General features: G+C 38.5%; 1 protein-coding gene across 1 annotated transcript in view; it reads left to right on the top strand.

The window, feature by feature from the left end:
* Positions 1-18,075, top strand: part of LOC110065324 (uncharacterized) — an 83,167-nt gene that overhangs the window by 63,056 nt on the left and 2,036 nt on the right. Inside the window, exons 17-38 of the mRNA XM_089292001.1 lie at positions 1,276-1,335; positions 1,746-1,815; positions 3,006-3,196; positions 4,006-4,062; positions 5,627-5,693; positions 6,423-6,613; positions 6,822-6,878; positions 7,058-7,124; positions 7,286-7,521; positions 8,339-8,395; positions 9,047-9,113; positions 9,732-9,937; positions 10,616-10,672; positions 11,776-11,851; positions 12,416-12,563; positions 12,945-13,165; positions 14,890-15,074; positions 15,500-15,598; positions 16,510-16,740; positions 17,004-17,218; positions 17,743-17,783; positions 17,975-18,071. Coding sequence (XP_089148127.1) covers positions 1,276-1,335; positions 1,746-1,815; positions 3,006-3,196; positions 4,006-4,062; positions 5,627-5,693; positions 6,423-6,613; positions 6,822-6,878; positions 7,058-7,124; positions 7,286-7,521; positions 8,339-8,395; positions 9,047-9,113; positions 9,732-9,937; positions 10,616-10,672; positions 11,776-11,851; positions 12,416-12,563; positions 12,945-13,165; positions 14,890-15,074; positions 15,500-15,598; positions 16,510-16,740; positions 17,004-17,218; positions 17,743-17,783; positions 17,975-18,071 — 2,696 coding nt within the window. The remainder of the gene's footprint in view (positions 1-1,275; positions 1,336-1,745; positions 1,816-3,005; positions 3,197-4,005; positions 4,063-5,626; positions 5,694-6,422; positions 6,614-6,821; positions 6,879-7,057; positions 7,125-7,285; positions 7,522-8,338; positions 8,396-9,046; positions 9,114-9,731; positions 9,938-10,615; positions 10,673-11,775; positions 11,852-12,415; positions 12,564-12,944; positions 13,166-14,889; positions 15,075-15,499; positions 15,599-16,509; positions 16,741-17,003; positions 17,219-17,742; positions 17,784-17,974; positions 18,072-18,075) is intronic.

The following is an 18,075-nucleotide window of genomic DNA, read 5'->3' on the forward strand; positions in this document are numbered from 1 at the left end:
TTTTGGCGATTTTCCGAAGATTTCCGAACACTTTCTGAAGATTTCCGAAAGTTCTCCTAAACTTGTCCGAAGGTCACACTAACGTTGCCGAACATTTTTCGAAAATTTCCGATGATTGCCGATGATTGCCGAAGACTTTCGAGGAAGACCCGAAGACGTTTCGATCATACACCTACGAATTTAAGTACAATTTAAGGGACAATCTTGATGTCAGTGAAATCATCGATATCTTCACTAGTGAGGATACGGAAAATACGCCACCCGAGTTCCGGGTGTGGATTCGCATGAATTTTACGAGTGGTGTATTTTCCAGTAAAACACTCGTGTCTATAAAATATAATGCGGTAATACCCTCTCAAAATCGCATTTACTTTACAATAATACATGTACCTAAAATTAAGATCCTTTAGAATATATTTAGAAAATATTAAACAGTATCCAAGCAAACTGTTACAATAAGATTGTACAGAAAATTAAAGTACTTTGAAAAGTTAGTTGTTTCTTGGCAATTTAAACGCTGACAGAGAGTAACTGGGTTTTCAAGTTGAAAATATTTTTTTGGGATTGCTTTTGTATGTGGGAACAGTGGCATTTGTTATCTTTTTTATTATCGTAGTGACTGGTTAATAGTGACACGGAAATCCCAACCAAAGAAAATGAACCAAATTATCAAAATAGACAGCGATTTGCAAAATTTATTGATCGCCCATTCTTTGCAACAATAAATTCAATAAAGATAATCCTTTCTTTGATTAATGCTGTTGCTCCTAAGAATTGAGTAGGTTCTTTCAAAGCACGCAATAGTTATCCAGGATTATATTATCGATGGGTTCATATTTAATACCTGCTGTTGTTCTCTAACCACTCTGCAGAGAAACGAAAACAAAATGATTCCTAAGTTAGTACAAGTAAGAAAACATCAGTCGTATAGGAGGGGGATCTCGTTTTTGAACAGACATAAACGACCCTAGCATAGTTCTTACAACAAACATAAGCGGCCCTAGGATAGTTATTAGTACAAAAAATGTACCTAACTTAAGACGGAAATTTTACTAAAGCAAAATTTCCAGAATAAAGTGATCAAGAACGGAGATGTCGTCGAGTGACAACTCCTAGCGGACAAACTCCTTATATATTCACTTCTTAGCATGATTATGTATGTTGCATACTAACGAATCTACATACCGACACACAACTATCTTACAATAACAACGTGAAAAATTATATTAATTCACAATGCAGTTTTAATGTTTTGCTATATGTTTTACCATCCAGTCGTCTCCAACGCGCTTTGTCATCTCAGGCGTATTGCACGGCGAGCAAGTTGACTATTGGGTAAGCAAGTGAAAAAAAGTGCTGAAAGTAGCCTGTATTCTTTTAATTTTTTGTTTTCATAATTCAGTTTACATATTGTTTCTTTCATTCCTTGCTTGACAATTTGTGTACGTTTTACACCCAAGTTAGAATTTTTTACCCTACTATGCTAGAATTCTGTCTTTTATCGTTGTTATACCTGACCTGATACTGTTATTTCGCTGCGTCAGTAGTTTGTAAATTTATTTAAACCAAATTAAATGAAAATTTTGCTGGTAGTTAAGAACATTAACATTTGCGCAAAATGGCAATAAATGCTGATGTACCTGTTGTCCTTGAAGTGGGAGGACAAAAAAGGTGTATCAATTTATTGCCAATTCCTTTATAATTTGTTGTGATAAGACCTTTGTTCTCGTGGTTTTTTTTGCAAGGTAATTCCACGATATCAAGATTATAAGTGGATTAAGGGAATTACAGTTCTTGGGAATGCGACTGTACCTGGTAAGCATACAAGCCAATAAAAGGAAAGTCACAGATAGGTTGAGTTAACTCATGAGCTAAGAGCATAGATTTGGTTCTTTATCAACTTGGATGTCGTTTTTAAACAATTACTGGATGAGCTTTTAGTGATATCCAGAATAATCAAGGTCGAGGTAGCCGAAGGCTGAGGCTGATAACCCTTACAGAGACCTTGATTATTCTGGATATAAAAAAAAAAAACCGAATCTAATAATTGCTTTATTATACATTGAACGAAAAAAAAACTGGAAGTCATGTTTTTGCTTCTTCACTGACGGCAAGCAACACAAAGCGCGCGAACTTGACATGTTTACCCTTAGAAATCACGCACCGCGGTCATACATGACATGATTACCGGTGGAAATGAGTGTCCTTGACATAATTATTGTATAATCTGCTGCTAGATGATGTCAAAGGCGCTGATTTCGAAACTTCACTGTACGCTTTCGACCAATAAGAAAAGAGATAGCGAGTTCCATCTATGATAATCAAGAGAAATTGCCAGTAAAATCTCTTCAAACTATGCATGCATTTTTGTATTTTCCAATCTTAACAACTTTTGTTGCTATATGGATATACCGTCAAATTCTGGCAATCAGCCCTTCTGCTAAAATTTTCATTCAAGGTTTTATAGTTGCTGGATAAGGTATTTTCGGTAGGGCTTCTTTTTGGAGGCGTTTATCATGAAAAGGAATTGTTATTGGGCTTAATTTGGAAAGGACTTAGTCGTGTAAAATTTTGCGTGTGCGCATGAATACTGCATTGGGAGAACTTTCTCTTCTGAGTAATTTGAAATATCAGCAAATGATGTTAAAAGATCCACCTTCCTACTGCGTGGAGCTTTATCATCGAGATAATTGTTTTTATGTCTCGGAAAAGCTAAAACTAAATATGGCCTCAGGTTATACCCATGCAAGAGATTCTTTTCGAAACGGGGGTGGGGGGACGGGGATGAGTGGCGTATAAGAATTGAACAGTATTGCTTGACATTTTCCACGTTTTCAAGGTAATATTAGGTGATTTTGTAGGTTAATGAGAAAATTAATGACTTTACCCTTTAAAAACCTAATGATCTCTGAGTAACGCCAATTCCCTTTCGAATAATAAAACCCTGAGCAATAACTCCACAATCACTCATAAAGAGCCACTGATTAATTTCTGTATTCTTTCAGTGCCACGCGACGTGGAGATCAGGGTTCAAAACATACAATTCGGAGTGTTTGTACGTGACAAAGGAAACACTACATTCTCAGTGCATTGCACGTGGACTGGACCTGCCTTTAACTTTACCTTGCGTTCCTACGAGGTTGTGTACGAACTGTCCGGATACACCTCTGGCAATCCAACCGTCCGGATAAATGTGGTATGATAACTTGTCATTCATATTACAATAGGCCCCTCAGTTGCCTCAAGCAAGTCCAAAAATACTTCATTCGAGACCCATAACATAAAAATATGACGTCGTATCCCGTAGAAATGACGTCATTAAATCCGAATAGACGCCATCTCGGATTTATAATTTGAATCTCAAATAGTTAAAACCGATAAAGAAAACTAAATTTTCTACAAAAAAAGTAACAATCATTGCTAGAAAGCTAAAATGGGGGATTAAAAAAAGAAAAAATAATAATTGAAAATTTCAAAAACATGCTTTTCACAATACCGTTGCCATGTAAAAATCAAGACCTCAGGCCACCGACAAATCACAAATATTTGCTCGATCTCGTCAAATATTTGTTTATATTGAAGTGTCATAATCATTTAGCACTGTTGAGCTAATTGGGGAAACTAAACCAAGAAAAATATCGTAGACTGACCATGAGCACAAACTAGAAAAAAATGTCTAGTGGTGGAAGCTGGGCCAGTTGGCTGTTTGCAAAGTGTATAGAGAGGTTGAATAAGGGACCACCAAACACAAATCCATCCAGCGAGAGGGAGGAGAATTTGAACCTGGGATCTCAGGATTACAAATTAAGCGCCCTAACACTAGGCCACGCCGTATTCAAAAAAGCGATGATAGAGACTTACTTCTGGAAAAAAACAAACCTTCCTTTCTTAATAAAACAAGAACTTAACCTTAAATTGATCCATCTTTAACGCCGTGCTTTCATCCGGGTACAGGGAAAAATCATCAGAAACTACTCTAATTGTATTCCGTCTTTTTGCATATAGAAGACACCGGAGTCATACTTATCAGGAATAAGGCCACAGGAATTTGTGACAATTAAGGTAAGTTCAGTTATTTATTTTTGGCGGATTTTGAATACCTTCGTTATGCGGCCTTCACACGGCAAACTGAAGTTGGCAAACTTCAAAAAGTTGGCAAACTCGTACCTTCACACGTCAAACTCACATCAAATCACAACACACGGTAATTTGCATCATGGCCGACTTAGTGCAGTGGCACTCACGTAGAACAGTGAAACAGAAGAAGAGAAGAAAAGAAACAGAAAGCGGTGGAGAAAAGGAAAGGTTTGGACAAAACCCAGTTTGTCCGCTAGCTCCTCCGTTTTCTTTTGTTTGTTTTTAGTATCTGTATACTACAGATGAAACGTCCCACGCAGCCGGACAATTATGAATCTCTTCGATAAATTCAAAAGTGGCCTCATGTTCATCTTGAATTGCGTCCGCCACTTTGTGAAGTGTCACGCAGACAAATCACTTGAAAAGAGCCCGTGTTTTGATTGGTGGACAGTCAACAACACATGTTTGCCAATCGTTCACACGTCTGATACGAGTTTACCAACCCGAAAAAGTTGGTGAAAAAGTTGGCGAGAATAGAGGCAAGTTCAATTTGTCGCCAACAGTTTGCCAACGTGTTTGCCGACTGTTTTGGTGCCGTTCACACACACCAACTTGAGTTTGCCAACACGAGTTTGCCAACTTTAGTTTGCCGTGTGAAGGCCGCTTAAGACTAGGCATTGATTAACAATGCAACCAAGACTCCTGCTACGTTGCTTGGGCCCGGCCCTTTACCAGTTGCGTACTACTTTTTCTACTTCGTATTAAATGAAGTTTGATTTTTCCGCCTCAAACAGTACAAATAGCTACAAATCACAGAGCAGGTGACACGTGTATTTGTTTCTATTTGAAATCTGGTCACGGTACTTAAGTGTAAGTTGCAAGTGTGAGCCAAATTTGTTAAACAACTCTATTAGATTAGTGTTTATAAAATAATTGATATACTACGCGCGCTCTCATTTGTCAGTAGGTGTATTTAGAAGAGACTATGTAAACACGGTTGTGAAGTTTAGATTCCCGCGTATTTTATAAAAGCAATAGAGTACTTTTCCGTGTCTACATGGCCTCATTTAAATACTCGGGGGATTGTGAGAATTCCCGAAAGCTATGCACCCTCGACTGCGTCTCGGGTTTACATAACTGTCTCGAATTATCCGAACCCCCCTTCGTGTTTAGATGATGCTATGTAACCACGGAAAAAGTGCTCTACTGCTTAGATAACAGTGTTTTTACACATTTTGATTGGTTACTCAAACGTGGGATGATGTACGCTGTCCACCTCCCAGATCGCAAGAGTCCTCAGCAAGTTTGCTACCTTGCAAGAAGAAGACATTTTAGCAATCAGTGAAACGGCTGTCGCTGCTAAATGTTGGCGAATCCACCAGAAAACGATTTACTTACAATTACTAACTGTTCTTTTTCATATTTTGCCATTTGGGTTCATAACGCATTTTGGTTTTGTTCAAGTTTGAAAATAAGTTGACATTGGCGATCTTAATAATTTCTGGATCAATTCTGCTTCACCCAAGTCTATCTCGTCTTGGTTTCTCAGGTTACACCAAAATTTGACAACCCAAACATAAAGAGGTTAGAGGAGTCTGCATCGGCAACTGCACCAAGTAGGTATGCCAGTAACTTTCAATTCGTCACTGCGTCTCTCTTTCGTACATCTGATCAATCGGTCAGTCCATCAGTCAGCCAGTCATCGATCAGTCAATCTGTCTGCCTGTCGGTCGGTCGGTCGGTCTATGTGTCTGTCAGTCTGTCTGTCGGTCGTTCGGTCGGTCTGTCTGCCTGTCTGTCGATCGGTCAGTCAATTAGTCAGTCAGTCAGTCAGTCAATCAGTCAGTCTGTCAGTCTGTCAGTCAATCAGTCCGTCAGTCAGTCAGTCAGTATGTCAGCCAGCTTGTCAGTCAGTCAGTCAGTATCGCAGTCACTCAGTCACTCAGTCGCTCAGTCACTCAGTCACTCAGTCACTCAGTCACTCAGTCACTCAGTCACTCAGTCACTCAGTCACTCAGTCATTCAGTCACTCAGTCACTCAGTCACTCAGTCACTTAGTCACTCAGTCAGTAGCTTAGTCAGTAGCTTAGACGATCGGTCACGCAGATAGTTATTTACCGAGAGATGAAATCGTGTTAATATTGATGACTAGCCACATATTACTGAGTAAGAACTATCTTTTTTTTATTATTATTAAAAACAGGATCATTGGTTAATGCAATTCGAGAGTTTTTATTTTAGTAATGAAACGCTTAGGCGCCCACGTCATTAACAAATGGAAAACAAACAATCGGGTTCTTACCTTTCAATATATGCTAACACCAAGTCTTCTTTTCTCATTTCAGAGCCTGATCCTAGCGCTGTCATAGTTCAGAACTTGACTTACACAAAACTCAACACAAGCACTTCGGAAAAATATGATTATTTAATCTCGTGGCAGAAGCCTCAGTTTAATGAAAGCAGTGTTACCACATACGCCATAAAATACCAACGGACCGGGAATCCAGATAGAGTAAATGACTGGACAATGGAGAAGGTAAATAACAAAAACAGTAAATTTCTTAGCTATCATTAAATTTTGCCGATCTCGATTTCGCCATCCACTCAACCCCATACATACCCTTTATCAGTATTTGTTTTTACTCTCCCATATTTTGTAGATATTCTTTTGTGTTTCGTGAACACTGCTTGAATTTGTTTAAAACAGCGTATATAGTAAATAATAAAATATATTTTTTAACAAGGTGGAGACGTTCTTTTCTGTTCAAGACTTGATACCTGGAGACAATTTAAAAGTAGAGGTAAGAAGTACTGTCAGTTTGTGTTTTTGTTTGATGTTGTTGTTGTTGTTGTTGTTGTTGTTGCTGTGAGCTACAACGACGATGCCGCTGTAGAATTCGACTTAGCTTTTGTACTTTTGCTAAATGAAACAAGAAAAAAATCTATTGTTAAATTCATCGCATCCAATTTCTCTTCAAAGGTAACACCAGAATTTGTTGCAGCTGTCGTCACAGGAATTCCATCGCAGAAGGTTATTGAACCACCAAGTAAGTAAATGTTCAGTATTATATTTATGGCCTTAAGTGTCCTGCGGGGCACGATGAGGAATGAGATTATATTGAGACATTTCTGTCGAAAAAAGGAGCAAAAACACCTTCAAATACGTCATACATTAATGACCATTTCGTTTTGTTATTTTCCTTCAAAGGTCCAGAAAACAAGGAAATACAGGTAGGAAACCTTCGTTCGGGATCATTTGTTGAAGACCAAGAAAGCAACACATTCAGCGTGAATTTCACTTGGGAAAGTCCCTCGTTCAAGCACAGCATCGTGCACTCCTATACTATGTCCTACGAATTTGACGGTTATTCAAGAGAACAGATTTCCTGCTCGCCCGGTTTAGTGAGAGACACTGATCGTTCAGGATGTTCCAAGAGTGGAGTGGTAAGTTAACTTATGTCATTGGATCATGAACCGTTAATGAAAATCTTGTACTGGTCAAAATAGACTATATAAAATTTCAGAGCAAGTTTAGCCCATTCTGGGTCAGTCCTTTTTCCCTCATTCTCATTCTTCTTCTTCTTCTTCTTCTTTTTTCATCGTTTGGAGTGAATTTTAGGCGTTTAGGAATGGGAAAGTTACATTATATTGCTCAGTTTGTGTAAAGGAACGCGTATGTGCCTCCTCCCCGGGTTTTCGTTGTATCCATCTGCTTCAGTTGAGTCAAACGTCGAACTTATCATGAACTTAATTCGCTTAGTTTAGTTCGTCTCATGTGAAGTTCGAGGCTTGACCTGGGCCCAAGGGCTCTTTTCATATGACCCGTGCAGCCCCAGGCGCTATTTCCTCGGAAAACCACGAGAAAAAAGGTCCCGTATGAGTGACAGAAAAATGCGTCCAACCCTATTGGAATAGGGGTTGATTGACTCATTAGAGAGTTTAAGCATGACGTTTACGGCAGACGGCAAACGGCAAAGATTACATCTGAATTTGCGTTCTTTTCTTCTAATCCTTAACTAAATCACACAAAAGTAGAAAAATGTCCCCTACTATTCACCGCAAAAACAAATATTTTCACTCTACTCTATAGACAGCTGAAGACAGACGGCGAAAGTTTCATTTTTGCCGTTTGCCGTTTGACGTAACGTCATGCTTAATCTCTCTATTAACTGGGGAATTTATTTATTGTTCGCGTTACGGCAACTTCAAATACTATCTGTTCGTTACAATCTTTGCTAACTGTACAACCTCTTGCCTGTAGAACCAAACGTTATTGCAAATATCCGGGATATTTCCTCGTGAAGCCGTCACTGTGAAGGTAAAAGATTATACATTTATTTATAGGTTACAATTTTCCTTCCATGACTGTCAGGTAATGCCGTTTTCTCAAGTAAATTTTACGATCTTCATTTCTACCTTTAGATAGATTTTAAATGTTCTCACATGTAGTTAGTGAAAGCTTAAATCTAAATTTCAAAAGCTTTGATTTCCCAAAGAGGCTAATACCTTGGCGAGAAATAACTTGATTTATTTAATTTCTCGTCAGTTGCTGAGAGTTTGATTCTCGTCTTCTTGTTAAACATTAGTAACATGATCTAATATTGTATCGGTCTAGTTTCCATTTCTCCCCAAAAGCGTTTCCGTTAACCCCGTCGAGGTCTTATAATTAAACTATTTCCCTTCAAAAGCGAGACTGAGTGGGTAACATCACAAAATATATGAAGTGAGAGGGTATGAACATTACACCGTTATTGGATATTGACCGACAACCATCGTCGGATCTACTACGTTCGTGGTGTGACGTTCATGTACCAAAGAACTCAGTGGACTGACTGGTCCTCAGGGAAACCAGTTTGTCTTAATGTTCTGCTAAGCTTCTCGACAGGAAGCATTGGACTTCTCAGGGAACAAAATTAACTGTTTTGCCCGCAGAATAAGTCATTAATAAGTGTTAATTTACTTTTGTCAGATTACTCCTATCTTCAGCAATATACACATAACAGGAAAAGTCGCAGAGGAGCGAGTAACCGCGCCTCGTAAGTATTTGAACTTTTACCAGCAATCTACTTAAAGTCTTGAAAATAATTGTTTGAATAGCTTCACTTCAATTAACGATTATGATGTTTTTGTTGGGCTTTTGAAATTTTATGACTTTTTTTATATTTTGCACACCTCCAAAAATGGCTTAGACGTGTCTTTTGTGTGCGTGCCGACCGAAAATGTTTAGAGCGCTTGTTGGCAAGTGAATTCGAACAGTTGAAAGAGTTGAAGAGAACATCACCCGGATAGACAAATGTAACAAGTCTCGCGTGCACGTGACAGTTTTTGAACAAGTATTTTTGACTTTACTGTTTTCTGTTAACTCAGTATGTTCATTTTGCGAAGTTCGCGAGGAAAGTTCGTAAGTTCATAGAATTCTGAAGCGAAGCTTAGAGATGTGGTGAGTACAAACGCATATTGAGGCTTAGGATGTGTCGCTGTGAAACTCTGAAGCGGAAGGTGAGGAAATACAACGTGGAGTTTTACAGGGTTACTTTGCCATATTTCTGGCCACTATCAAGAGTTCAAGTTTTTACTATTTTTCACTAATTGTCCTTAAAACATTTCGAAAGCTGACAAACATAACACGTTTGTTATTATTTTTTTCCCAATAGAACCAGCAGAGGAGCTTGTCCAGGTCAATGATTTGGTATATGATTTTCTTGTACCGACTTTTAATGACACTTTTCGAACAACAGTGAGCTGTCAAAAACCAAATTTCACTCACAGTGACGTGAAATATTACAAGTACAAAGTGTTACCAACAGATTCTTCACAGCGCGGGAGAAGAGGAACTGCTCTGAACACCGAAATCACAACCGTAAGGATAATGATTGAAATTCATTATTAACTGCTTATTAACCGAGAGTGAGGTCTTCACGGGAGAAACTCTGACCGAGACCTTGCCGTCAGTACGGCAAAGCCGAGATTTGAGATTTTCCCGTAAATACCGAACGTTCGAGGTAAATAAGTTTTTTATTATATGGCTTTCTGCTTCGCTTTTGCAGGTCCATAATCGGTCCGAAGGCGTTAGGGGAGAATTAGTATTAGCCAATCAGAGCGCGTGTTAGACAAACGCAAGCCATATGATAAGTTATAATTACTGTTTTCTGTTCTTGGTCTGGGCACTGAACCCTCATGATTGAAACCGGAGAGAAATTTTGTGATGATAAGCCACGAGGCTCAAATGCTGTCTTGATTTGTATGATTAGGTGGACACCAGTTTCGCAGGCAGCCCACATGTTCTACAGCTGTATCAATGCGTATGGTTACATTAATCCCCAGACATAATGAAGAGAGTTCCTTTGGCATGAAGGCTGTTTCTTTAGACGGTTTTCGAACGCAGTCTTTTGAAACACGTTAGAAACCAGACAAATGTATACTATGGTATATATCTACCAATAATTCAATGGTTAATTGACGGAACAGACAAGTTAATCTCTCCTAGGTTATAAATGTTTACTTTTTAAAAGTAACCGCTCAGCATCCTTCTTTTTAGACTGGTACAAATGCTACAATCGATGAAATCAGTCGAGCTGATGGAGTTGAATTCCAGGTGATTTATCATCAACACAAACAAGCATTTTTTTTCACTTAATTTACCACATACTGAATTGAAAGTACCTGTTATGGCGCATTCAATCCTTGAAACAGCGCGGGTAACTATTTCAAACAATTAAGTGTTTCTGTCGAGGCACTATTGGCTGATAGTTGCCCCACGGAAATTTGATGTTCTTGAAACAAATATTTGCCCGAGAAGCGACGCTTCGAGAGCAAATATGCTAGTATTAATTTAATAACATCAAATTTCAAAGGAGCTACTATTAAACTGATAGTTCCGAGACATAAACACGAGCTAACACTACATTGTCTTTATTGTTCACCACTAAATTTTCTTCCACATGTCAGTTCAAAAATCATATTAAATTATTTTCAACCTTCTTAGAAGTAAAATTTGAAAAAGAAAACAGACAAAAAACACTTAATGCAATTTCAATTGTTTATTTTCTATAAGCCAGCTTGTTTACGGAAAAATTTCCACTATCCATCCGTGTATTTTCCCCGGACGGACACTATGGGATAATAGTGTCTTTCCGCGAATGAACACTATCGCGTCACGTGATTTATTTAAACCAATAAGAATCGGGGAAAATCTAGTGGTGGACTATAACTTCTATTGAGATGTGAAGAGTTGTCCTTCAGCAACTCTAGGTCTCGCAAAATTTTAGTCGAATTTTACGAGTCTCCTAGTCTCCATTTTTTTAAGCGGTCATAAGTGTATCTATTTTTTTCACGAAAAGGCTAAAAAGGGTATCGGAGTCCCTTGATATATTGAGTTTTAATAACGCAATTTTAAAATTTCCGCCCAGAAAAGATTAATTCTAAATTCTTCGAAAATGACTGAATTACACAAATTATTACTGCCACATCATTTTGGCGCTAGCAAAACCCTCAGTCCGCTCTAGGATATCATGAATTAGTGCTTCAGTCGAATTTCCCAGCCTTAAAAATGAGTGTGGACTCGCTTGGACGATCAGCGCAATAATTCACCTTCTGTAACGTTCGCAACGATAACGTTTTCACAAAATGCTCAAAATAAATTTAAATCTTGCTTGATTATAAGGGAACTGATCGATGCAAATCCCTTTACATTTTAAGGTTACGCCAGTGTTTGTTGTGCCTGAGGTTTTGGGTGCAGATGCCAAGATCTCGCTCGTCTGGAAACTTGAAACTGGTTAGCATTATTTATATAATATCCCCCTGTTGTGTAAATACATAACTTTATTCATGTTCGATTCACCTCGAAATCTGAATGTTTATAATTTGCTTATAGAAGCTATAGCAACCAAATAGTTACTTTGCTTGAAGGCATACAGTACAAGGACTGTTTGAAGTGAAGGATTATGTTCACGGAACAATATGTTTCTGTGGAAAATATGTTTGACAGACATTTTTTACTTTAAAAGCTTCGTGAAGTAGATGTAGTGTAAAAATGAAAACGTGGCATTTTATACTGTTATTAGAAACAACGGAAATATGCGACTGAATCGGGAGACATTAAATGCAGTACGAGTTCTATTCTAAAATAACAGATGTGTGATGCTTAGGTAGAAGTACAAAATTCGCTACATCAAAATTCGAACAGTGATTACTATGCAAACAATAGGGAACTTCTGTTTTAGATTCATTGCATGCATTAAGGTAAACGCTCCTATTATTGCAAACGCGATGTACTTTTTTAAGTCAATGCACGACCAGATTAATTTTATTTATGATCAGTTCATGCCATTTTTCTTAGATAACCAGCCTCTCGCTGATCCACTGTCCACCGCAGAGTTAGCTGTGCTTGTTGTAGGAGTCTTGTTAGCTGTTCTGATTGTCATATGTGTGAGTTTATGGTGCTACAGAGAGAAGCAAAGACAGAAGAAGGCAGGGCGTGTCTCAGGGTAGGGTGCTTATAATGATACCATTGATACACTTGAGGACTCCAAGATTAATCTCAAATTAAATTGAATTTGTCAAAGTAATACTTGAATTACGTCTATAATTGACCTTAAAATCCCCGACGATATATTTCTCCGTTTATCTTTGCTGCTTACACTATATAGAGGGGCGAGTTATAAGGAGACAAAAGTTCTCCTGAGCTATTTGTTTTTTACAAAGTGGCAGAACCTCCACCTCCGACGATTTAAAGTGACAAAAGTTATCCGTATGCTCAACACAGCCCATTTGAACTAAGAAATGAAACAGAGCATTATGAGCGGTTTTTGCCTAAATCATTAGTACGTTCAGGACTTAAATGCAAATGCATGCATTGTTTTCTACAGCAAAAACGCGCTAATGATTGATCATTGGGAAGTAGATGGTGACCTGGTGACCCTGGAGGAAGAGCTCGGAGAAGGGGCCTTTGGTAAGGTATACAAGGGAATCCTCAAAGAACTTTCTACGCCCTCACGGAAAATGTCCATGATGCCTCCAATGAAGTCGATTCTTAAAAACACAATCAAGCAGACTGGCGGATTCACAGTGGCGGTGAAAATGCTACACGGTGGGTTGTATTGTGAATTATTTCGGTAACCTCATAATCCGGCTCGAGATGATCAACATGAATTCATTTCAAGTAATTTTATGTTAATAATAATAATAATAATAATAATAATAATAAAATAATACATAATATTTTAAGAGGAGGCCTCCAATCACCATAAGGTGGTTTTCAGGAGGGTCCTCTGAGAAAATAAAGGTTAAACCTTTAAAATACATTAAAATCTAAAATACAATAAAAAGGACGAAAACCTATGCGGTAAGCTAACTAAGATTAAAAACTAAAACAAGAATTAAAATACTACTAACTAAGGTTAAAATGGTTCAATAAAAACTGTTTCAGTTTGTATTTAAAAATAGTTTTCGGCATCAGTTTCTTTAAAGCACTTGGTAGTGTGGCCCAGTCGTTAATGGCTTTATAATATGTTTTGCTTTTTCCCCATTCCGTTCTCGGCCTACTGACTTTGGGCATGTAGCCATTTCGGGTATTATAACCGTGTTGTTGGTTCATGGTGGATCTGAATACACCGAAATGTTCGGGGATGCTACCTTTCATTGCATCTTGCACAACACAACACCGATGACCGAACCGCCTCGCATGTAAAGACACCCACCGCAACGACGTCAGAGCCTCTGCTGATGACATTTTCGACTTAACGATCTTCTTCGCAAAGCGATTTTGAAAAGATTGTAATTGTTTCATCTGTGTTGTAAGACCAGGCTGGTCACCCCACCCCTATAGTTTCCATTGGCATTTTACCACGAAATTTGATATTTGCATAAGCAGCCATAGGGTTAAAAAGTAATCTTATCTAGTATGGTTCGGCAGGATAATGCACGATCTACAATTGGCCTTTGCTGTGGAAAGAGCAAAATTGCTTCAGTAGAGATCTGTTGAAGTTAAGAGTTATGATCTTTCCATTGACAAACAAATTCGTGCCTTCGACAGAAAAAAAAAAATCGTTCTTATACAGCTACACTGTAAGATGATTTTACTGCTCTGGACAAATTCAGCAAGAGTGTTTAAAGTAAAAGAGTTATTTTTTGCCAGTCGCAATAGTTTTCGTCGGTAGAATAGCCGTAATTCATTCCGATCAGTCTTAACCTTTGAAGGCCTTGACAATATTGACAACAGATGGACTGGACTAGAATAGCCGTAATTCATTCCGATCAGTCTTAACCTTTGAAAGCGTTGAAAATATTGACAACACATGGACTGGACTAGAATAGCCGTAATTCATTCCGATCAGTCTTAACCTTTGAAAGCCTTGACAATATTGACAACACATGGACTGGACTAGAATAGCCGTAATTCATTCCGATCAGTCTTAACCTTTGAAAGCGTTGAAAATATTGACAACACATGGACTGGACTAGAATAGCCGTAATTCATTCCGATCAGTCTTAACCTTTGAAAGCCTTGACAATATTGACAACACATGGACTGGACTAACTGGATCTAGTTTACTAATTGACAAGATTCTCCTCAAGTAGAACCGCTTTTTCTGATTAGTTCTAAATAATAAATGATCTTAACTCCTGTTCTAGCTTCTTGCCTTGACGAAACTGGGTGACTTTCATTTTTTTTTCCCAAACCCATTTAACAACAAGTGTCAATTCTCTCTCGGGTTGGGTGACCATAGATACTAGCCAGATAAATCTGAGAGTATCAATTTGATGTCTATATACTATTTATGTGTATTTACGTGTGCTATATTTCGTTTTTAGATATGGCAGACGGTGACCAAAGAAGAGAATTTCTTGAGGAAATTCAACTCATGAAAGCTGTGGGATCACACAAGAATATTGTTAACATGCTGGGATGTTGTACTGTGGAAGAACCAATGTTCTTACTGGTTGAATATATTCCGTATGGTGATCTTTTACATTATCTCCGAAAAAGACGAGGAAAGGTAAAAGTAACACACGTATATCAAATATCTTAAGTTATTTTACCAACCCCATTTAACATTTGTGGAAGGTTCCTTGAGGGTCCCAATTTATGGGTTAGTAAAAAGGAGAATTCTAAAAGTTAAAAGAGGATCTTGATACAATGTTAAGGTTTTAATGAACGGAAATCTTACAGAGACGAACATCCTGCTTACTGCTGCATCTCCACATTCCTGGTTTAAAGAAACCTCATAGTACATTACACACTTGTTATGACTGTTTTGGAAAGTTGGAATCATGCCAGGCTCCTGAGTAACTGCGCATCTTGACATGCACTTTAAGGAAAGTTATCTGCAGTTCTGATCTGAAGTACCTTTATTTGGCAACTAAGGACAGGAACAATACTGGTTCTGGCATTTATACGATTTCTTTTTCTTTCAATCATAAGGTAAAAGAATACCTTGGTGATGAGTCACGTGGGCCTTACCGTTCGACCTACTGTGAAACATATGTTATTGATGGAAAGGCTGGAGGAATATCAATACAGGTATAAGCATATTACATGTTCAAAAATATTCCTACTGACAAAACACGATTTTAGAACTTATCTTTGAGATAATTTTATAGGATTCAAAACGTATTTTCACACGCTTCTGTTTGTTTTCTTCGGCTAACCAAACTCCACTTTTAAGCATGATGATTTGCGATGTCGATTAATATTTGTTTCTGCATGATTTGGAAAATTTCTGGTTTCCCAATTTAGGTTTCTTGTCTCGCGTCCATTATCACAATCTGAACAAATGGAACCGGCTGGCTCTAAATTTTAGTACTTGAAGAGAAGTAAGCTGTGACAAGATGCGATGAGTGACGAGGCGACATCAAATCGCAGGCTAATATATTGATTTAGCCAAGCCTAAACGCGGAACTCCTCATTACAGTAACTTAGCCATAAAGGAAACAAACATTCGTTTTTCCTGGGCAAGAAACTCAGCAACTGATCGATTTTGAGCATGTAATTATTCGGCGTGTGGTTTCAGGGGTTAATTCGCTTAATCGGGAACCAGTGCCTGAGAAACGGTCAGCAAAAAATCACGCAATTTCGGTGAGCTCTGAGGGTGAGCCAAAGAAATGGTCACCTGATACTGGTCAGCGGATACCTTACTTTGACAACTGTCAATTGAACATAACTTGGGTGTCCAAAATCAAAGATCGAGTATGGTCGCCATGTTGCACGACGTAGTCGTTGTCGTCGTCGTAGGGCGAAAGCGCCCGCGATCCTTGCCGCTAACTATGTTAACCATGAAAAAAGAGGTGCATGTTTTTTATTTCTATGCATGCATGTGGTTCTGTCCCTTGGTGCTCCGCCAGTGGGAGCTCCGTTATTAAAAGAAATGTGTGAAAGTCACCCTAAGGTTGGTTAAGCATGAAACTAACGTGTTTTTTTTTTTCTGTTATCAGGCCACGAAAAGCGACCGCATTTATGTTAACAGCCCTGAGGCACAAGCAGGTGACAATGGAAATATTCAGATTCTATCATTTACCCAGTCTTCAAAAACGGAGGAAGAAGCTGGAATGCACAATAAAGGAATGTCCAAAGAAGATGAAGCTGATGACGAGGAAGATGAAGGCGAGGAGATCCTTACTCCAGGAGATCTTATGGCGTTTGCTTGGCAGATTAGCGAAGGAATGGTGAGGCTATTGCTTTGTTGTGTTACCATCTTTAGACATTACAATCCCGTGTAGAGAACGGAGTGTTCCAAAAACAAAACCGAATTCCCAGATTTGAACTTTAAACAAACATTCAAAGAGTTTACAATTAGCTCTGGCTGTTTAATTATTTTCTTATGTTTTACCTTTATACAACTCTCCTGTTGACGTTGTTCGTCCTCATGTTGTCGATTTTTCTCTCCCTTACTTTACAAATTGTTCTGATTATTAAAATGCGTTCACAGGAGTACCTAGCGAGGAAAGGCTTCGTGCACCGTGATTTAGCAGCCCGAAACGTTCTCGTTGGTGAACACAAGATCGCAAAAGTGGCGGATTTTGGCCTGACTCGCCACGTGTATGAAGAGAAAGTTTACCATGCAAAGAGAAACAGAAAACTTCCATTAAAATGGATGTCAATCGAGGCCATCTTTGATCAAACTTTCACAGCTCAAAGCGACGTGTAAGTAGGAAAATGTTGTTTTCAGGGGGCACACAAGGTGCAAATTTGTCAGAAGTCATTCTGGCTGCAATTTAGCCAACAAATAAGCATTTGAAAAACAATTTTTCGAATTGCTTACAATATTTTATTCCATCTTCCCCAGCTAAAATTTAATTCCTGAACGTCTACTTCTAAAGAAATTTCTCTGTAGACATTTAATAGCCGGCAGACATATTTAAGTCTTTTGGGGGAGTAGTTCCAGGGCCATATCTCATCTTTGATAGCGGAAGGGAGAGGGCATATGTCCAAATGGTTGCGGCCAAGGCCATATCTTCACCTGCTGTGCGCAGCAAGCAAAGTCAACGAGAAATGGCAACACTCCCGCTGAGGTAACCAGCCAGCAAGAAATCGGCTGAAGAACAGATCATAGGACTAGTTTCAGGAAACAGATTCGTCGCGTGTCCCTCTTGTTTTAACAGCTGTCTAGTGCTTTTTCTTTTTAAACGACGACTAACAGTGCACTTTTTGTTACTTTATTCATTCAGGTGGGCTTTTGGCGTTGTTTTGTGGGAGCTGATCACACTAGGTAAGGTTTCCATTACCTAACTTATGAAACATGCGAAGTTCAATATCATTATTTTAGCATTTTTTTGACCAGTAACGCGTCTTGCAATTCAGCTTCCATGAAACCAGAAATTGACTCAATGTAGTAGCGTTTTTGAAATGTGTTGTTAATTTTTGAAATAGATGTGTAATTTGGAGCTCTCTTTCATTCAGGCGGAACTCCGTACCCTACAATAAACAACAGAAAGTTACTTCGCCTCCTAAAGGGGGGTTATCGAATGGAAAAACCAGATATTTGTAATGATGAAATGTAA

This window comes from Orbicella faveolata, unplaced genomic scaffold (assembly GCF_042242905.1).
Source record: "Orbicella faveolata isolate gen_17 unplaced genomic scaffold, um_ofav_v1 contig_24, whole genome shotgun sequence".
NCBI lineage: Eukaryota > Metazoa > Cnidaria > Anthozoa > Scleractinia > Merulinidae > Orbicella > Orbicella faveolata.